The sequence below is a fragment of the Panthera tigris genome, chromosome B1 (genome assembly GCF_018350195.1).
Source record: "Panthera tigris isolate Pti1 chromosome B1, P.tigris_Pti1_mat1.1, whole genome shotgun sequence".
In the NCBI taxonomy this organism is placed as follows: Eukaryota; Metazoa; Chordata; class Mammalia; order Carnivora; family Felidae; genus Panthera; species Panthera tigris.
The window spans coordinates 54,821,552-54,841,916 of record NC_056663.1 but is presented as its reverse complement, the minus strand read 5'-3'; the positions used below and the strand labels follow the sequence as shown (position 1 = coordinate 54,841,916).

At 44.2% G+C, this 20,365-nt stretch overlaps 1 protein-coding gene across 3 annotated transcripts; it reads left to right on the top strand.

Moving 5' to 3' along the window:
• The first annotated feature begins 527 nt into the window (after positions 1–527).
• LOC107181073 lies at positions 528–9,445 on the top strand. 3 transcript variants are annotated; one of them, XM_042982669.1, is made up of 6 exons: positions 767–883; positions 1,006–1,117; positions 2,418–2,603; positions 6,992–7,111; positions 7,518–7,557; positions 8,216–9,445. In XM_042982669.1, the coding sequence occupies exons 3-6, from the start codon at positions 2,586–2,588 to the stop codon at positions 8,749–8,751; spliced, it is 714 nt and encodes a 237-aa protein (XP_042838603.1). In that variant the 5' UTR covers positions 767–883; positions 1,006–1,117; positions 2,418–2,585; the 3' UTR covers positions 8,752–9,445. The 3 variants fall into 3 exon arrangements, 2 of the variants coding, with proteins under 2 accessions (XP_042838603.1, XP_015399768.2); XR_006216225.1 differs by lacking the exons at positions 767–883; positions 2,418–2,603 and adding an exon at positions 528–572; XM_015544282.2 differs by lacking the exons at positions 767–883; positions 1,006–1,117; positions 2,418–2,603 and adding an exon at positions 1,846–1,864.
• Positions 9,446–20,365: the final 10,920 nt, after the last annotated feature.

Sequence of the window (20,365 nt, the reverse complement as noted above, 5' to 3'; positions counted from 1 at the left end):
CTCACTCCTCCCGGGCTCCCTCGGAGGGTTTTCAGAGAGGTCTCAGTGCATCCATTTTCTCAGATCCTCTCCTTCTTTCAGGGGAAGGATCTGGGGCCCTGCGGGCGCCTCTGCGCGCGAAGGCGGCGGCTGGGGTTCTCGGCGGGGTCCGCGCAGTGGCCGAGGGAGCTCCTGGGTGGCGGCGGCGGCGGCGGTTCTCCTGGGCTGGACGCCGTGAGGGGAGGAAGCGGATTTTCCCAGCAAGATCTCCATGTACAGCTACATCTTTAGGGCTGCTCGGGTTAATATATGTCGTCAGAGGCTCCTCACGCCAATCCCGGGGCGGCGGGGGCGGTGCCTCTCGCTCTCCGCAATAAAACTTTTTGATGTTCTCGTTGCTAATTGTCGAAGTCCTCTTCCAGGATTGGCTGCCCCTTCATAACCATAAGATAATTAAAACGAGGGGGGGCAGGGTTAAAAAAACTTTTTTATCAGCTAGAGGTTAATGCAAGTGTTTAACAGATGCTGTCCTATTAAATTATCCCGCCCCCCCCCCCCCCGCAAGTCTCAAATATTGAAGAATCTCAAACCAGGTATAGTATCACTCTGCTTTCTTTTCTGGTTAAAAACAAACAAAAAAAGGTGGAGGGGACGCAGGTATTTCTTTTGGAGGTGTTTTTGTAGGTAACCGAGGCAAGAAAATCAGCAGGCAGCCGCGTGCTATTTTTGCGCGGGGGCCGAGCGCAGAGGCGGCGGGCGGCGGGGTCCCTGCAAAGGGGCGGTTGGGGGCCGGCGCTGTCTTCTCGCCGAGGCGCGCAGCGGGCGCGGCGCGGAAAGGCTGCGCCTCCGACCTGGGCGCAGGCTGGGAGTGCCCGCCTCGAGGTCTCCTTACTTACCCACCACGGTACGTGGCCAGGGCCGTCTGAGGTGGCTTCTGTTATCGTGGCTGCTTTTGAGGATCATGGTTAAGACCACCGGACGGACGGTCAAGCCGGTTGTAAATACCCGTCTTTCCATGTTCTTCAGGGACACCAGCCCCAGCGACGACCTTGGACGATTTCAACGCGCAGGCACCTCGATCCCCCGAATTCGTGGTGTGGCCGGTATCACTGTTCCCCTGGTTTAACTAGCCTGTTTGGTAAGTAACTGAATATTTTTTACAGCGTGTTCAGAGCTTATTTTCCAGTTTTTATGAACAAACATATAAATATATCTCTGCATTCCTGACTCTCCCATAAAAGCGGGCATCTGTGGAAAGCAGGTTTAGTTATCGGAGGGGAACCATTAAACAGCAGTTTAAGAGGCAGAGCGGGAGGACGGCTCGTGGATGTTTAGACTGCTGGCCTTAGTGATCTTGAACGCATTATAACGGAAAATGGATCTCCATTTGTAAGTCAGCGGGCTGCGCGGGGCACCAGGGCCGCGGCGCCCGCGTGGCGTGAGCATCTTGAGGAAGCTGGAGAGAGGCTGGGGCGGGGATGGACAGGGGCAGGAGCTGAAACATCCTCAGGACTTGGTTGGGAGTCGCAAAGGGAGCCGGCTATGCAGATCAGGATTCGACCCGAAGGAGTTTGGTGTGGAAAAGGGTGTCAACCAGGACCCCACGCAGCCGTAAATTAGAGGAAGCTCAAGGCAGGGTGCACAGAAGCGTGGGCCGGCCAGGGCGGCCTGGGACTCGCCACTGGGCCTGGCTGGGGTCACCCAGGGGAGACCTTTAACTCCACCTTGGATATCATACTTTGGAAGCAGGCAGAGTCAGGCCCCAGGCCGCCAAGGGAGCCCCACCCCACAAAGGGAGCCCCACCCCAAGGACTCGGAAAGGACAGTCCATTCCTTTCCCGCTGGGCGCTTTCGGCGGAGTGCGCGGTTGGGGATGGAAAGCGAGGTCAGTGCTAATGGCGGGAGGGGTGGTGGGGGCGCCCACCTCCTGTGCTGCGGGGGGATGCAGGGCCGGCTCCCTCAGCCTTTGCAGCCCTGGGCAGCAGCGTGGAAGAAACACTGTTTAGATATTTCCGTGGCTGGGCGTTAGGACAGGGGAAGATCCTCGGAGAGGGGCTAGGAAACCCAGTGTGGGAGTGAAGTGTCCGTTCGGGGCCCTTTCCCTCCCCTCCGCAAGGGGTCAATTTCCCTGGATGCCCCCCAGCATAGCATTTTAAGGCAGAGAGCAGGGGGTGAGGAGAAGCTGAAATCAGATTTGTTGGTAAAGTGCCACTTGGGCATGGATCAAAATAGCGAGCTAGAAGCTCTCGACCCCCCAACTTGGATGGGTCTGAGATTTTAGCACAAGCAGGGTGTTTTTAAAGACCTTGTTCTTCAAGGAAAGAATATAGGTAGTGTGATGGGGTTCTGTTTACATTTTCACCAGGGAGGCAAACCCTGAATGTGTAAATACTGGTAGTTCAATCCTCTGACATGTGATACTTTTTTTTTTTTTTAAGTCTGTTTATAAGAACACATCGAGGCCCTGGAAGCAGGTAGACAAAGTATGATGGTGGCACCCAGGCTAGCAACAGATAACTGCTCAGGGAAAGAAGTTGGCAGGCTGCTTTCAGACCCAGAGGGAGTTTTGGGAACTCAAAGGAAGAACGGCTGAGTTGGGGACTGGGATGCTCTGTCCATCAGAGGTGAGTGGCCTCAGTGTCGAAGCCATCAGAACTGGCCACTTTCAGCCTTCTCATGCTCTTTTAATTGAAACCAAAAATGGGCAAATCTCCTCATGGCCCCAGATATCACGGCAAGTGATAAAAGAGATGGAGAACACGGGACAGAAAAGAAAAAAAAAAAAGTCGTAAAAGATGCTAATCTGAGCATCAGTCCTCACTGACAGTGTCATTATCAGTTAATTAATGCTGTGCAACAGTCTGGGGCTTCATGTAGCTCAGAGAGCCAGACCCAGAGACTACATACAGCCTCAGAAAGGCAATTTGGAGGCGGGGGACAAATGGGTGAACTCCAGCGTCCTTAACTGTAGTTATTAACTCGCAGAGACCAGACTGGCTGAGGGCCATTCTCAATTCACAACCAAATGAGTCCCCTTTTTTTCTCATAGAGTCCTCTTTTGTACCTTTTGCTGCGGGTCTAGTGGGGTGCTGGGTTAGTCTGCTGCTTTGGAAAGCTGTGAGGCAGATCCACCTCAAGTTTGCCCCCTCCCACCCCCCCACCCCCAGTTTAGACGATTAGACAGTCTTTGCTTTCTGGTGGTAGTGGGGGAGGGGGGAGAGTGATGGAGGAGAACAGTGGGAAAAGAAAGGGAGGAGGGTGAATTTCCCAGCTGAGATGTCAGCCAGGGACTGCACTAATGTGCACGCTGCTGAGCTGTCCCCCTAAGGGCACAAGTTCCGAGTACTTAAAGGGCGCTAGCATCTGAGGTGATGCAGGCTGTTGGCCACCCTGGGTGCCCGCAGGAGGAATCCTGGTGAGGGTGTACTAACTTGCCTCTCCTTTTCTGAGGCCATGGGCTGAGTTGCAACCAGTCTTACCCAAGTGGGCAGCCCCCGTTTGGAGACATGCTGTGATTCCGTGTCCAGTCTCCACTGTAGCTGATGCTGTACCCTTGTACCGGGCGATACGTCCGCCTCCAGCTAAGCAGACAGAACCGGGTTCAACAATTTGTTTTGCGCCCATGTCTCTTGGCTCTTTCCCTTCACTCCCACCCCTTCCTCTGGAAAAGACTCAAAGAGCCTGGGAGAAGCTGAGAACTAACTCCCTTGCAAACGTTTTGGTCTTGTGAGATATTCCTTTTAAAATCAATCTGCTTTAAACTAAATATTTTTTTAAAAAACTTCAGTCTGTTTTTAGGGAAAATACAGATCTCTCGGAGGTATTTATTATTACAAAGGCAAGGGCAGTTTGTATCTTATGTTTTGCTCATGAGAACTCAAAATAAACTGGACCTGAAAAGAACCAGGCCAGAGGGCCATAAACACACATTTTATGTTTACGGGAATTATGGCTCAATTCCCTTCATCGTTTTTCAAATCTCGTTTTACCTTATTTTCCTGACCAACATAGTTGGAGTGATGGGGCATTCCTTTAAATATCTATAACGCTCTTACATAAGGTGAACCCCAGAAAGTGCCGAGAACTCCAGAAAGAACACCAGACCCAGAAGGTGGCAGAAAAAGAAATGTGTTCTCGGAGAAGTAACCTCAGCCTCACCTGTTCCAAGGAAGTTGTTTCTTATGACACCCTGATGGCTTTGCATTTTGTCTGAATTAGGGTGGGATTGAGTCATTTTATAAGCTAGCCACTTGGTCTTAGAACCTTCAGGACATGAAGAATAAGGCATACTGTCTGAGTGGCGGCAAAGGATCTCCCAACTCGGGTTCCATAGTCCCTCCCTTTCTGGTTTGCCTTTTGGGAAATGGTTGTCTACAGACATGGCAAGTGACAGTGACTCCAGAAATGTGGTGGTGCTCAGAGGATACTACTACAATGCAGGATCACGTTTGATTGGACTCTGGTATCTGTTTCACAAGAAGTTGCCCATGGCTCTTATGAGATTTTATTTGTTCTGAGCACTTTCTTTTTGCACTTTGGGGTGGGGTGGGGTATTTGGGGAGTGATTCCTCTCCCCTCTTCTTTCCAATCCAGAGCAGATCTGTGGAGATGGGGGGGGGGGAGGGACTGATTCAGCTGCAATGACTGTGGAGGGGCTGATTGCTTACGACTCCTTCAGTCCAGTGTTTTTGTTTTTGTTTTTGTTTTCAGTCCAGTTTTGATTAGGAAACATTTAAGTCAGTGGAGAAAATGGGACTTGTTTGGTGCCTCCCCTCCATTTAGCCTTTCTTTCATATTCCCTTCTTCCCTCCCAGCCCTTTCCTCTTTCTCTCTCTCCCTCCTTCCCTCCTCCTCTCTACCGCCCCCCCCCCCCCCCCCCCCCCCCCCCCCCGCCACACTTCAAATTTGCCTTTGAGCAGTGCTTGGATTTCTGAGGTTTCTGATCCCTTCAGGTCATTGAACCTGAAACTGGTGAAGAATAAGATACTGGCTTCTCCTTTAGTCCTTTAAGAAAAATAAGTATTTTTGTAAAACACTGAGATATAATTGACAAATAACGCTGTGTAAGTTTAAGACGTACAATGTGCAAGAAAAATGTCACTGTCCAGTCTTACAGGTAGTGGGAATTTGCATTTTCTTCAAACGGTCCCTGACAAGATCTTCATATTAACTGGCAGATGGGCTGCTGCTGTGGGAGGTTTTCACTGATACCTGGCCAGTTATCCAAGTTAAAATACTTATTCCAACAAAAGGGAACAAAAGAGAATGCACCTGAAAGGGCCTCCCTAGAGGCAGCAAGATGTGTATATAGGAGGTGCTATTGATGTTGTTATCAGAGGTAAGGTAGATCTGATCATTGCTGCTTTCTAGTAAAGCATAGATAGTTTAGAGCACCAGTGGTGTGAGAAAATACATGCCACAGGATTTCTCCTAACTACTTTGTTTCAAGCAAATTACATACACACTGGCAATATTTTCTTCCAAGCTAGAAGGAAAGCACTCCACATTCAGATGACGAGGAAGCAATTGTAATTTTGCATCCACGGTCTATGGGAAAATAAGCAGTCGTTAACTTCAACTAGTCTGCAAGAGGGTTCAGAATGAAATACAAAAGCGAATGGCAACTTAAAATGTGGAGTTTTGGACAAGCCATTTAAGTGAGGGAAGGTTTTGTTTGTGATTGGAGGCCCCATGCATTCCCAGTTGTAACCTCGGTGTAGCGAGAATTCTTAGGAAGTCCTGTTCGGAAGCTTCCTTTGCGAATTCATGTCGTTTTTTTTTTTTGTTTTGTTTTGTTTTTAGCCCTGGCAGTTTCTTCCAACCCTTTTCTACTTTATTCTAGGGCCTTTGCTTCTAGACAAGGGACTTGAGCCAGGATGGTTAGGTTTCAGGTTAACAAAAAGAAACCCTTTTATTGTCAATATTAATGGCAAACCTCGATTTTTACAAGGTTTAGGTTTAGCGGCACGAGCAGATCAAAAGCAGCTTGGCTCGATTTCTCAATATTCTCCGGAGCTTAGACAATTAGCTGCAATTTTGCGTCGAACGAAACAACACAAAAATGTTAGTTACCAAAATGTTAAAGTTAGTCTTTCGGCAAGGATTTTACCTGTGCACAACGTGTCAGAAGCTAATAAATTCGTCCACTGAACCTGAGTTGAGTTTTGAAGGAAACGCCTTTAACAAAATGTGTGAGCACACTGTCTTCATTTGCAATGCCACGGAGACCTGTTTCAGCTGTGTGCATTCCACACTTGCCTTTCTGGCTGGGTAAGGATCCGGCAGACTGAGGTCTCTCTGGTAATTTGGGTACACCGAGTCTCCAGTTAATGATAGATAATCAGCCTTTGGGTCATTCGGTCATTCTCTTATTACAAACCCCTCCTGCTCTCTCTGATCTCCTTTCAAACTAAATTTCACACAAACAAATAAAGCAAGACAGGGACAAGTTCCTTAAAAAAAAAAAAAAAAAAAGAAGAGGGAGAAATATTAGAAACTCCTGATACAGAACTCTAAACAAGGAAAGGCAAGCTAAAAGAGGATAGGAAAGAACATCTTATCAAAATGAACATGCTGTGTACAAAACATTAGAAGAGAAGGCTCTGGTTTCTGTTAAAGTGACAGAAAATTAAAATAAAAATAATTGCAGGCAGAGAAGTTATAATATAAACAGAGAAGGCAGGATGCTTGCTGGAAATGCGCAGCACGAGGAGGCTAATTTGTTGTTACAGATTATATATCTGCACCGTGATAGGAGAGGCACTACTTTGTTCTATTTTCCAGAAAAGAATGGCTTTCTTCTTAGTACTTGTGTGAGTGCTCACTTAAGTTAACACAGGCCAAAACCTCGAGGAACAAAAAATGGAATTGCATTCTGCTTGCGAAGCATCCAACTTCAAAAGAAGGAATTGGTTGCATACAAAAAAAAAAAAAAAAAAAAGCATTCCATTCAAAACACATTTAGAGGGTTCACTAAATTGGTATGACTGATGCTTTTTTGTTTTGCTGACAGAAGGTGCAGATCATTCTCGGGGAAGTCCAACTGAAACCAGCCCTCCCCTGCCCTCTGGAGTCTTCGTTTTCCAGCCTACATCTGCTTGAGACTCCAGAAAGAGACTTCAGATTGGCCAAGGTACATCTCTGACCAGATCCCTCTAGGAAAAGCTCAGGAATGTGTGACTCTAATTGTTCAGAACTCTGGTGAGAGTGTCCCTAGTGCCATTTTGCCGCCCCTGTCTTTGACAATCCCTTTTGGCCCAAGTCGAGGTCTCCGGAAGGGTCAAGGTCTAGCTGCTGGTGTCAAGCCCAAGCCCCAGGTTTTCAATCCTAGGAGAGGTTGGAACTTTGGCTCAGGGCTTGAACAACTCACAGTTCTCCAAGTTAGAGGGGCAGTCCTGAAACAGCAGCAGGTGGTGAAATTGTGACTCTGAGATTGTCCCGGACTAAAGTCTGGCATTCCTTGACTTGCTAGCATAGCTATCAAACAATCCATGTCTGTCCCATTTTAAAGAATCTACACTTCACTTTGTTTCTTCTAGGCCCGGTTTAAATGCCACCTCCTCCAGGAAGCTTTTCCAGGTATTGCTTTCCCTCTCTCTGCTCCCCCACATTAAGTCCCCTCTCCGGTGCACCCCCCTCACATATTCTCCGGTAGACTCCAGTGACTGTGGGTTCCTTGAGAGTCCAGTCAATGCATTGGGCCCAGCCTGGGATTTAACGGCTTGTATCAAAGGGATGACTTGGAGACAGTGGGTGAATTCTGCGTATCCCAGTTGCAAGTGGATTGCTTTTCTTTATTTTGAAAGCGACCAGAGCTAGGAGGTGGACCTTAGGGAACGGACCTTCATCTCCAGACTCTCTCGGGAGAACCAGGGAAGTCTTCCTCAGGATAGATCCCACTTGCAGTGGGTCTGAGCCATCAGCATCAGCGCCAAGAGTGAAAAACCCAGCCCCAGCCCGGGCCTCCCCGGGTAACCCCTCTCGACAACTTGAGTGCCAGAGTCAGAGCTGGACAGGGCGGACTCTCGGGCACCCAGATACTGGCTGCGTGATCTCGAACCAGATCATCCGTCTCTCTAACCCTTAGTTTCTTCATCTGAACAATGGGTTAATGACGCCGTCCTTGAGGGTGTGTAGGGAAGATTAGATGAGATCAAGATGCACTGGAGAGCGAGACGCCTGACACACAGGCTGCGCTCAATAATTACTTATGTACTGTCTCTTCCTGCCTCTTCAGCTTCCTCCCCTCCCTTCCAGCCTCCTCAAGACCTAGCCCGACGGCGACGGGCCAGGTGGCATCGGAGGTCACCGCTTGCCTGCATGCCCCGAGCCAAGAGCAACCGCGGTTCCGCGGGGATCGCAAGGGCCTCAGGCCTCGCAGGACCGTGGGCGCTGGAGAGTGAGATGTGGGGCTGCTGCCGCCACCCGGGAATGTTGGGGGACAAGGGGCGCTGCTCCGGATTTAGGCCGCCGGCCCTCCAGCCCTGCCTTGGCTGTTGGGCCGCCTCCTTCACCTTGGTTAAGTTCTCCTTTTGCTCCCCATTCCCGCTCGGGGTGCCCGCCACCAAGGAGGCCGGTTCGCTGCAGCTTAGGCCAGGGGAGGTCACTGCTCTGGGGCGGATGGACCCCCAGCTTCCCCCAGCTCGTCTCCGAGGACTTTTCGCCGGAGGCGGGCAGGAAGGGGTTAAGAGCACCCCTTCCCCCCTCACCCCCCTCCCCCGCGGCCAATCCAGAGCCCTGGGCTGCGGGCGAAGGCCGCCGCTTCCCTCCTGAGGTCTCATTAGGGAAACCCTCACCGCTATTTTCAACATTTCCTCAATCAAGTGCCTTTAAATAGAGCTGCACAAACAAATTGGCGGCAAAAGCGTAGATCTTGTCACGATTGAGACCAATCCAATATTTCAGCCTTGTTTGCTTTGCAATTACGGCTTGGCTTGTGGCTGCGGTGCCACCGGGGCAAATCTGCAGCCGCCCGCTTTCTCCTCGGCACCCTCGGCGGGCGGAGGAAGCGATCCGCAGAGGGAGGGGGGTGGCGCTGGAGGAGGTGGCGCGAGGGCGAGGGGCGGGCGGCGGAGCCTTCCCGAAGCCCGCGTGCGAAGGGCGCGGGCCCTGGGAAGGAGGCTGGACTTCTCAGGTTCCTGGCCGAGCCCCTGCGATACATACAGTAACAATAAAACGTGCGGTACGCCTGCCGAAACCAGTGTCGTGTCCTTATCCGGCTCCTTTCCCCCCCTGTTCCCTTGCCCCTCACTTCCGTCTCCACTGCTTCTTTCTTCGGTATTTGTTAGCGGTTACCGGTTTCCCCTTATTTCTTGCTGTTAAACTGCAAGCATGATTTGTTATGTTTTCCATAGCTGCTTATTCTTGTTTGACTTCTTGTGCAAAGGCACTTTAAATCTGCTGCAGGAAGAGCAAAGCTCCAAATGGTTTGGACGGGCTCCTGCAGGCGCCTGGCTGCCCCCCTACCCTCCCCCTCCCCCCCTTCCCCCCCTTCCCCCCTTCCCCCCCTCAGTTCTTGCGGGATGGCTCCGGTGTAAAGCTGCCGCTGGGTGCGTTCGGTCACCGCGCCGGCCAGCAGTTTGTATCAGCAGAACAGTAGTTAACTCAAATCAGGTCCTAAGCCTTGTATTTCACAGACAATTAAATCTTGGCTGCTGTTGAACAAAATTGTAATATTTACTCTGCTCTGTACTGAGGAGCACTTTTAAAGTCAAAAACAAATACATTTCAAAGAGAAAATATGATAATAAATCTCTTTTTATGGATTTTCCCTGCATAAGTGGAAACAACGTGATTTAAATTCCGACGCCTTCACCCTCCTCTCAGGCACAGCTGAGGTTGTACAGATACTGTCTTTTAACACACAGTCTTCAGGTCTGGGGGGCGGCAGCTGCATTTGTGACATTCAATTTCGTTTCCGAGGTTTCACACCCCACCCTAACCCACATAGGCAAATGCAACGAGGATTATGGAATAATTGGGTCTGGGAGGTGAAGCCCATTTTCACACTGATTCCAGAGAGGTGCACATGACTTGGGTCATTATTTTATGACTTCATATTACCTTATAAATGACTACCCATTTTCCTCTCCTGTTGGCTTCTGAAGGAGGTGGGAGAGTTGAGGCAGAGAAATATTTTTAAGGGACTCTGGGGTACACGTTAAAATATGCTTCTTTATTATTATGTCAAAATGCGTAAGGTATGGACCTACATTTGTTTGCCGGTGGGCATAAAATAAATTCATGGCTATTCAAGTTAATCAGCAATCTCTTTAAAGCTTTACTTTTTTTTGGTTTATAATCCCACCTAGATTGTAGCTTCATTCTTCAGGATCACCCTCCTATGGTAACATTTTTCATTTTCAGTTTTATTTAAAGCAAACCTCAGAAATAATGGTTTCATAAAGTTGTGCAATGTCAAAGCCACACAATAATATTTCAAGTTCATATGTCATGCACGCCCGTGTATCTCTCTCAAGAAATAGGAAGCAGTAGCTAGAAAGGGTACCATTTCATGAGAATTCTGTCTTCACCAAAAAAAAAAAAAAAAAAAAAACCAAAAAAAAAAAAACCCCAAAACTGGTCTGGCATATTATCCAATGCACAAATTATAATATTACTTTCATGTGTGTTAATCTGTTTAGTATTAAAACTGCTATGTCTTAACCATTAACATGTTTTACCACACTGCTTTCAAATGGGTGATCTCAGATAATTATGAAGATTTTGATGTTAATCCCATGTTAAGTGAACAACCATGAAAATAACCTTAAAGCATTATTATTCTAATATAAACGCCAACAAACACAATTATAGAGGGAACATGATTACTTTTTATCTGGCATTACCCTATAAGGATATGGCTACATTCATTTCTCTTTAAATCAGAGCAGTTTTCAATTACTTTTTAATACAATTTTTTTCAACACTGCATTTCACAGTATCTATAAACCACAACAACTTTGTGCTGACAGATACATATTTTTTCAACATTGTTATTCATTAGCTTCTTTGAAAACTCACTAAAATAGAATAATATACAAAAAACATCAAAATATAGAGAACAATTATTAGGTTCTACATATTTATTTAGGTAAGCCAATGTTATTAAAATTGAAAACATGTGCCCGGCATATAAATGTTTCTTTAAGAATTCTTTTTTTGGATGCACAGTTATTATTTTTTAAACCAACTCAGATTTTCAAGTACTGAATTTTCGCTCTAAACAGGCATTGCATTGTTTTAGACAGTAGCTCCTGGAAGCTACTGTCTTAGTATTTTAGACTTCCAAACAACAATTGGAATTGGATAAATGCTTTCAGCTGGGAGCACTTTCTTAATACCTTTGTAGGTAATAGGATTCCCTATTTGTGTGGGGTGACAAATGGACAGTGGGATGGACAGACTGCCTACCCGTTGTGGAATCTACCAGAAAATGAAGTTTTTGAGTTCATTTGTGGTCTGTCTAAAAGAAATTCTGCTAAAATGCGAAATCAGGAAAATCGAGTGAGTGCTTTTTCTAAGTACTTTTATGAATGATGGCTTGAAAAGGGGGATGAAAAATATAAAAGGGAATGCAGAAACATAAAATCTGGAAAAGATAATTTCCTTAGACAGGATCTGGCTCTTTTTCTATAAACAGGAGGGTGATGAATCGGATCCATATAATGAAATAGATTGTTCTTGTTTTCTTCAATTGGGTGATTTTTAGAGTAGACTTTTCACCGGATGAAGAAGCCCAATTAAGGAGATATATGTAGATTTTTGTATATGGGAAAATGCTAGCTTCCATGATTTTTAAATATTGCTTTAAAATATAAAGACCTTTAATCCACTGTACCATTGTTCTTTCTTAAGGAATACATGTCTAAAAGCAGCGAATTTTTTCAAACTGGTATTAAACTGGAATAATGAAGTATATCCATGAGATGATTTTCATAAACTCCCAAGTTGCTGAGAAAAAAACTGAAAAACAATTTATTTTTCAGGAACAAACCAGGGGACTTTCTTATTATTCTGGGATAAATAGAGCAAGAAACTGCCTCCTTACATTCCTAGTAATTATTTTCGTTTTTCCAAACATTGTTCAGTTCTATGCATTTTTTTTTTACTATTCAAGTAAAGATGATATTAACAACAAAATTAGAGAATCTGATAGAGTGACTACTTTTGCTTTAATACAAATATAAATTATATATGGGCTGTTTAAGTGCTTAGTTGTTTGAATGCTGAATTTTTCTTTTTTCAGATAGAGTGATACTTAATGAAGTGTTTATAACGATAAATATGATGGCTCGTCAAAGGTAAAACAGTCATGAGACCAAAGTAGTATTTGAATCTGTGGGGTGTGAGCTGCACTTTGTAAATTTTAGTGCCTTTAAATCATGACCTAGGTTGTTTTTGTTTTTTTTTTTAAGTTTATTTTGTTTGTTTGCTTTTTTGAGAGACAGAGACAGAGGCAGAATCCCAAGCAGGCTCTGTGTTGTCAATGTGGAGCCTGACACAGGGCTCCAATTCATGAACTATGAGATCATGACCTGAGCTGAAATCAAGAGTCAGGTGCTTAACTGACTGAGTCACCCTGATTCCCTGTGACCTAGGTATTTGTAATGAGGATATCCTGGAGGGAACGTCAGGAGTCCTCAAGGTACACAGGCAGGAGCACACAATCATATAGAGAAACTTGCCTTCAGAATAACATTCCCAGCCTGCTCCCTTACCCCCCAACCCCCTGCCCTGTCATGTTTCTACTTGCTATATTTTACTAAAAGTCACAGAATTTTAAGGGTTGCTGTAGTTCATTGGGCTTTTCTCTCCTTAAATACTTTAATATCGTATGATATTAATATAACTACGTTAATGATTGAGAAGCTCACTCAGCTGTTCCTGTTTTTTGTCCTGTTGTTCACTCTCTGAACCCGTGGAAACAACTGGTTTACGCACTGAATTTTTCTCATTGCCTTGAATAATAGTTTTAGCTTATAATCTCAGATACATATGAGTAAATAGTAAGCCATATACCTTTTATTATATTATTGTTTATGCCCTGTGTCATGTTAGAAAGAATCTAAAGCCATATTTTCAAGAATTGGAAAGATACATTTAAAAAAGTCTGGCAAAGTAATCCCTGTAAATCTAATCGTAACTAATTTTGATGTTTATTACAAGATCAATGATGTGTTCTGGCGAATATTCGATCCCAAGATGGAGCAAAATCACATTTAAAATGAGACAAATTTTTAAAATGAATTTTGAGTAAATTGTTAATAAATCATCATAATAATACATGGAAATTAAGCTATTATTATGCATGGAAAGCTGCATAACATGGTGATTAAGAGCAAGTCTCCCGGAGTCCCAAGGCGGTTTTGAATCCTGACTACAATATGTTTCAGCGTGTGATCTTGGGAAAATAGCTATTCTCTGCTTCAGTTACCACATCTACAGAAGGTGGATAATGACTGTAGACTGTTACAGCGTCATGATGAACATGTGGTGAGATGACTCCCACGAGGCTCTTAGTTGAGGGTCTGGCATAGAGTAAATGCTTAATAAACATTAGCTCTTCTTTTTGGCGTAGCTCTACAACATTGAAAAGTGGCATGCCACAGATACCTTTCTGAGTTGACAGCCCACAGATTTCACGGGCATTTGTATGAGAAGCCTACATTGGCTTGCAGACCTCGATGTCGACAGGGTAAAGGCAATGACTTCTGTCTGTCTTCAGAAGTTCTAGAAAGGTATGGCGAGATGGTCCCAGGGATAGCAATGGCCAAACTGGAAATCTAGCTTATTGCCATCTTGGCCATGTGTAGTGTGGTCAGCGGGTGCCTGACACAAAGGTCTAAACTGAGGAAAATGACACAGGAAGGAAATGAAATACTCTAGGCCCAATGGTCTCCCCATTGTTTTAATTGAGCACTCTAACAGTAAAACATTTAAGTACATATTTATTTGCAAATTATGTGTCTGCACTACTCTACTGATATATACATTATAAACCCACTCAAAAAGTGAACTAAAAATGGGCAAGATACAGAATTGAACAATAGGTTTAAATATTTGCAGGTGAGATAAATTCAGTATCATCGGGGAGATAAATTTAGTATCATTGGCAGTAGATGCAAATCCACGTTATAAGTGGTCTTGGTCATTGGAAAATGCTTTGATTGACTTAATGGTTGATTTGTTTTGTTATTGTTTCTGCCTTGTTTTGTGGCTGATTAAAGCTCTTGCAGTGTCTGTTCTACCACTTTCTTGATGGTTTATGTCCGTATTTGAATTATCTTTAATCCGAAGTCCATTGTAGGGCTCTTTTTCTTCAAGTTGTTTTTAGTTATTTAGAGAGAGCATGCACACACACAAGAGAACAGGGGAGAGGCAGAGAGAAGAGAGGGAGAGAGAGAGAGAGAGAGAGAGAGAGAGAGAGAGAGAGAGAAAGAATCCCAAGCAGGCTCAGCATTGCCAGTGTGGAGCCCAATGCGGGACTTGAACTCACGAACCATGAGATCACGACTTGATCCGAAACCAAGAGTTGGAGGCTTAAATGACTGAGCCACCTAGGCACCCCTGTAGGGCTTTTTAAAAAAAAAACCTTCTGTCCATTTGGTGAAGATGAGTTTGGTTAAAACTGGATTATGTAATCTGAGTCCACCTAACTGAGCCATTTAAGCCATAACACATCTCGGTCTATGTGAGCTTGTGTGGAGGCCACTATAAATTCCTCCACAGTAGAGATCTCCTCCTTCCCTAAGGATACTATGTGTGCCTCAGGAATATATTGTCTAGGACCAAGTGAGGGTGTTGGTGAACTCATTTCTAATTGTTTACATAAAAACATACATAAAGAGAATTTCTAATATGGTCTTGCGCCCCATTCTTATGGTTTTTGGCATTTCTCTCCTTTGAGGTTCTACAGCAGAATGAATGAGACCCTTAGGTGCCCTGGACTTTGTTCTCGACAAACAGGGTCTGATTCTGTCCATTCTGAAGATAGAAGAGATGAACCGTCAGTGGCATTGACTGGAGAGGTGAAATAATTGTCCCAAGTTCACACAGTTTGTAGGCAGCAGAGCTGTGTTTGAACTTGTTTTCTGCAAGCAATATCATGCTGTTTCTGTCCCATCGTCTTAACTGACTTTGGAATTGTATTCATATTTGTCTGAGCTGAAGGGAGATGGAGGTACAAAACTGGACAGACGCAATGGTTCTAAGTGGTGCTGGGAAGGGATGAAGAGGAAGCAGGTACGCTGGGATATATAAGGATCAAATGGAGTCATGTAAAAAAAGGACTTCGCATTTATTGAGCACTTATTTTCCCCTGTGCTCATTACACACACTATTCCTTTAAAACAGTTCTTTACCTCAAGGGATAGGTTTTACATACAAGGAAATGAAAGTTCAGAGGTGTTAAGTAATTTGTCTAAAGCGCACAGGTTTTAAATTGTAGGGTTCAAACCAAAGACAGTGGCCATTAAAAATACATATTTTCAGTATCTGGGCAATGTTGACATAACAACGTATATTAAATTTGAAAGCCTCGTGAACTGTTTTTATCCCACATTGGCTTTCTGTCTTTGGCTAAAAATCAACCGTGACAGCACCAAACGCTGGCGAAGATGCAGGGAAACTGATCACAAAGACGCTGCTGGTGGGAATGTAAAATGGCACAGCCAGTCTGGGAGAGAGTTTGGCAGTTTCTTCAAAAGTAAATGTGCAGCTATCATGTGATTCAGCAATTGACCCCTGAACATTTATCCCAGATTGATGAAGACTTCAGTTCGCAGAGAAACCTGTACGTGAGAGCTTACGGCAGCTTGTTCATGACAGCCCCAAACTGAGAACAACTCAGAGGTCCTTCAAGGGATAAACAAACTTAACCATTCCGTTAACCGTGAAGCATGTAGGGCTCATCGTGGTACATCCATACCATGGAATACTATTCAGCAACAAAAAAGGAATAACTTATTGGTAAGGGCAACAACCCAAATGAATCTCTAGAGAATTACACCAGGTTAAAAAGAAAAAAAAAGGTCACCACAAAAGGTTATACCCTGTATGGTTCCATTTCCATAACATTCTTGAAATGACCAAGTTTTAGAAATGGAGAAAAGATTAATGGTTTACTAGAGGTTAAGCAGCAGTGGGAGTCACAGGAAGTGGGTGCAGCTACAGAAGGGCAACAAGAGGGATCCTTGTGGTTATGCAAATGTTCTGTATCTTAGCCGTATTAATGTCTATATCCTGGTTGTGATATTTTACTATAATTTTGCATGTTACCGTAGGGAGAAGCTGGGTAAAGGGAGCAAGGGGTCTCTATTATTTGTTACAACTGCATGAGAATCTATAATTACCTCAAAATAAAAAGCTTAATAAGAAAGTCGGCTGACCTTCAGTGGCTTCCAGAACTGACCTGAAAATAGGGGAAAGTTGGGATTGAGAATGGGAGTTGTGAACTTTAAGAATTATTTTCAGTGCACCGCTCAAACTGGGTCTGAATTTTTTCCTTCTGATCTTTATTATGGATTATCATGCAATTCTTACTGCTATTTTGGGGAAGAAAAAAAATGTCACCTCTTCATCGTAGGACTTCTAGTTTGCAAACCATTGTTATTTTTTTTAGTCCATCAGCTCTCTCACTTACAGAGTAGACAATGAAACTAGATGGGCTCCCGGCTGGCTCAGTCAGAACAGCATGGACCTCTTGGTCTCCTGGTCATGAGTTTGAGCCCCAGGTTGGGTGTAGACATTACTAAAAATAAAATAAAATAAAATAAAATAAAATAAAATAAAATAAAATAAAACAAAATAAAACAAAATAAAACAAAATAAAACAAAATAAAATAAAATAAACTTAAAAAGATGAAACTAGGTTACATTGGGTCTTATTGTCATATGTATTCTTAAAGTCACAGAAGAGTATTTATTTATTTTTATCCTTCTTTTCTCTTTGTCCTTTTGAACTTATTTTTTCTCTTTCCCCCCGTATTCCATTTGAACTCATATTTCCCGATACTGTACTATTTAATCAAAAAAAAATCCAATAAGTGCACATGTTGTAGATGGAATTAGTGATGTCATTCTTAAGATGCAGAATATAAAGATATATTGATTCTCCACACAGTACTGCGTACGTGCAGTAGGCTTGGATGTTCTGATTTTTGGAGAGGTATAGTGGAAATTCTATGTGTAAATAAAAAAACGATGATTTGTTGAGAAGATAAAGGCACAGTCACAGGACCCTCTGCAAACACCTGCCAGTGCCAGAGAGTGACTTAGTCATCACAGAGGAGATACCGTCACCGCAAATAGGGCTTCCATCGGGAGAATTTCAGGACATATTCTGGGGAAGGGTTAAATAAATCAGGGGACTTGCTGACAGCAAGTGGTATCTTTGAGTGGCTTATTTGTAACACAGCATCAGAGAATTGAAATGAGTCCCAGGTGGTCTTTGGGAGCTGAAAAAAGTCCCAATGAATTGGCCAACGTCAGCCCAGGATTCATTTCAACATCACTGAGCAGTCTCTAAGTGATGGTTTATCAAATACCACCCTCAGAGAAGATTATGCTAAATACAGTGGTGGAACTAACATATGTTAATCCAGGGAACGTTAGTTATAGTTCACTTAAATGACTTCTCTCATTGCATCATTAGAAGACCCTAGAACTGCTCTTTTATAATATATTCAGTTCTATCACTGTTACTACAACACACACATCGTTTCCAAGGAACTTAAAGCTCATTGAATTCTGTTTTCTTTTTTTAACATCTATTTATTTTTGAGAGAGAGAGACAGAGCACGGGCCGGGGAGGGGCAGAGAGAGGGAGACACAGAATCCAAAGCAGGCTCCAGGCTCTGAGCTGTTAGCACAGAGCTGGACGCGGGGCTCAAAGCTACCAACTGGGAGAGCATGACCTGAACCCAAGTTGAATGCCTAATCAACTGAGTCATCCAGGAGCCCCTAAAGTGCATTTCTTTCTTTTTTTTAATTTTTTTTTTATTTTTAATGTTTATTTTTGGGAGAGAGAGAGATCGCGAGTGAGGGAGGGACAGAGAGAGAGGGAGACACAGAATCCAAAGCAGGCTCCAGGCTCTGAGCATCAGCACGGAGCCCAATGGGGACTTGAGCTCATGAACGCGAGATCATGACCTGAGCCCAAGACAGCCGCTTAACCGACTGAGCCACCCAGGCGCCCCTAAGTGCATTAAATTCTTAAATTTAATTCTTAAATTTTTCAGTCACACTGAAAAAGATTTTTTTATTCTAACGATGTATTTAATCCCTTATTCTCTTATAATACTGTATAATACAATTTATTCAAGAATGCCGTAGTTGGATGCTAAAATGAAGTCTTTCACCTCAACCAGCTTGTAGTGGAATGAAAGATGTCAAAAAAGACAATTGAGGGACACCTGGGTGGCTCAGTTGGTTAAGCATCCGACTTTGGCTCAGGTCATGATCTCCCGATTCATGAGTTTGAGCCCTGCATTGGGCTCTGTACTGACAGCTCAGAGCCTAGAGCCTGCTTCAGATTCTGTGTCTCCCTCTTTCTCTGCCCCTCCCCCCCACCTCTGAAAAATAAACTATAAAAAAAAGGGGATTGTCAGGAGACTATAGATGCTGGAGAAGATGTGGAGAAATGGGAACCCTCTTGCACTGTTGGTGGGAATGCAAATTGGTGCAGCCACTCTGGAAAACAGTGTGGAGGTTCCTCAAAAAATTAAAAATAGACCTACCCTATGACCCAGCAATAGCACTGCTAGGAATTGACCCAAGGGATACAGGAGTGCTGATGCACAGGGGCACTTGTACCCCAATGTTTATAGCAGCACTCTCAACAATAGCCAAATTATGGAAAGAGCCTAAATGTCCATCAACTGAGGAATGGAAGAAGAAATTGTGGTTTATATACACAATGGAGTACTACGTGGCAATGAGAAAGAATGAAATATGGCCTTTTGTAGCAACGTGGATGGAACTGGAGAGTGTGATGCTAAGTGAAATAAGCCATACAGAGAAAGACAGATATCATATGTTTTCCCTCTTATGTGGACCCTGAGAAACTTAACAGAAGACCATGGGGGAGGGGAAGGAAAAAAAAAAAAGAGGTTAGAGTGGGAGGGAGCCAAACCATAAGAGACTCTTAAAGACTGAGAATAAACTGAGGGTTGATGGGGGGTAGGAGGGAAGGGAGGGTGGGTGATGGGCATTGAGGAGGGCACCTGTTGGGATGAGCGCTGGGTGTTGTATGGAGACCAATGTGACAATAAATTTCATATTTAAAAAAAAAGGTGATTGATACTACACAGCCTGAAAAAAAAATTGCAGCCCACATAGACATTTCCAGCTGCTTACCAGGAGGAAGTGCCAGGGGATACAGGGGCCATGCGAAACAGGTGAAAGCCAGAGGACAAAAAGTCCTCATCCCACATCTATATAAGAGACTGTAGCATGACTGGTCCACCTCAATTTATAGTTTTCCCAGACCAAATAGACAAAGGAAACACAAACAACAAATAGTCAAAATCCCCAAACCAACAATAATACAACAAAAACTTTCATATGAGCCAAAACAGAAATTTGGCTTTTATGAGGTTGATTCGAGGTCAAGGAAAGAATGATCAACTTTTGAGAGGAAGAAAGAGATCATCAAAGCCAGGGGAAGCTCAAAGTGGGGTTTAATAGCAGCTATCGTATTGCTCCCAATCCTTGACCATTTCTGATGCAGCTGTTTTGGTTTAAGATGTTCCCATTCCTGTTCCACTAACACGGCCTTCCACAGTGACCCGAGTGCACACACCCAGGCACTCGGGCCTTTCTAGATAACCGTAAACCCCTCAGAGAATTACTGCAGGGGCAGTGTAAATGGAACCGATGAAATCCAATATAGCATTTAGCTGAATCACTGTCTGAGGTTAAACCCAGTGAACAGCTAGCAATATTGGGAGTCTCCTCATACCTGTCAAAGTTGCACTGATGGCATTTTGTGAAAATTATGCACATGTGGGGAAGTGATTTTTTATGTTTAATATCAGCAGACTTTGGGTTAGTTACTTGGATGCAACTTTATTTATTTATTTTTTTAATTATTAAGGACAAGAGTGGTGATAAGCTTCTTACTCTGGAGAATATTTCTAAATGTTATAAGACATTAGGCCTTTTGGAGAATTCATTTTACTGGGTGGTGGACCTTGTCTTCTCATTTGCAAAAGGAAGATGATTTATTACAGGGTGAATGTTTGCACAGAGCAGTGAGCACCTCTAGGAGAGTGTGAAGTCCTAGAAGTTAGTCAGGGTCTTGTTCTGCCCCACCTCAGGAATTAGAGGTTGGGGGTGCCTGACTTGCTCAGTCGGTAGAACATGGGACTCGAGCTCAGGGTTGTGA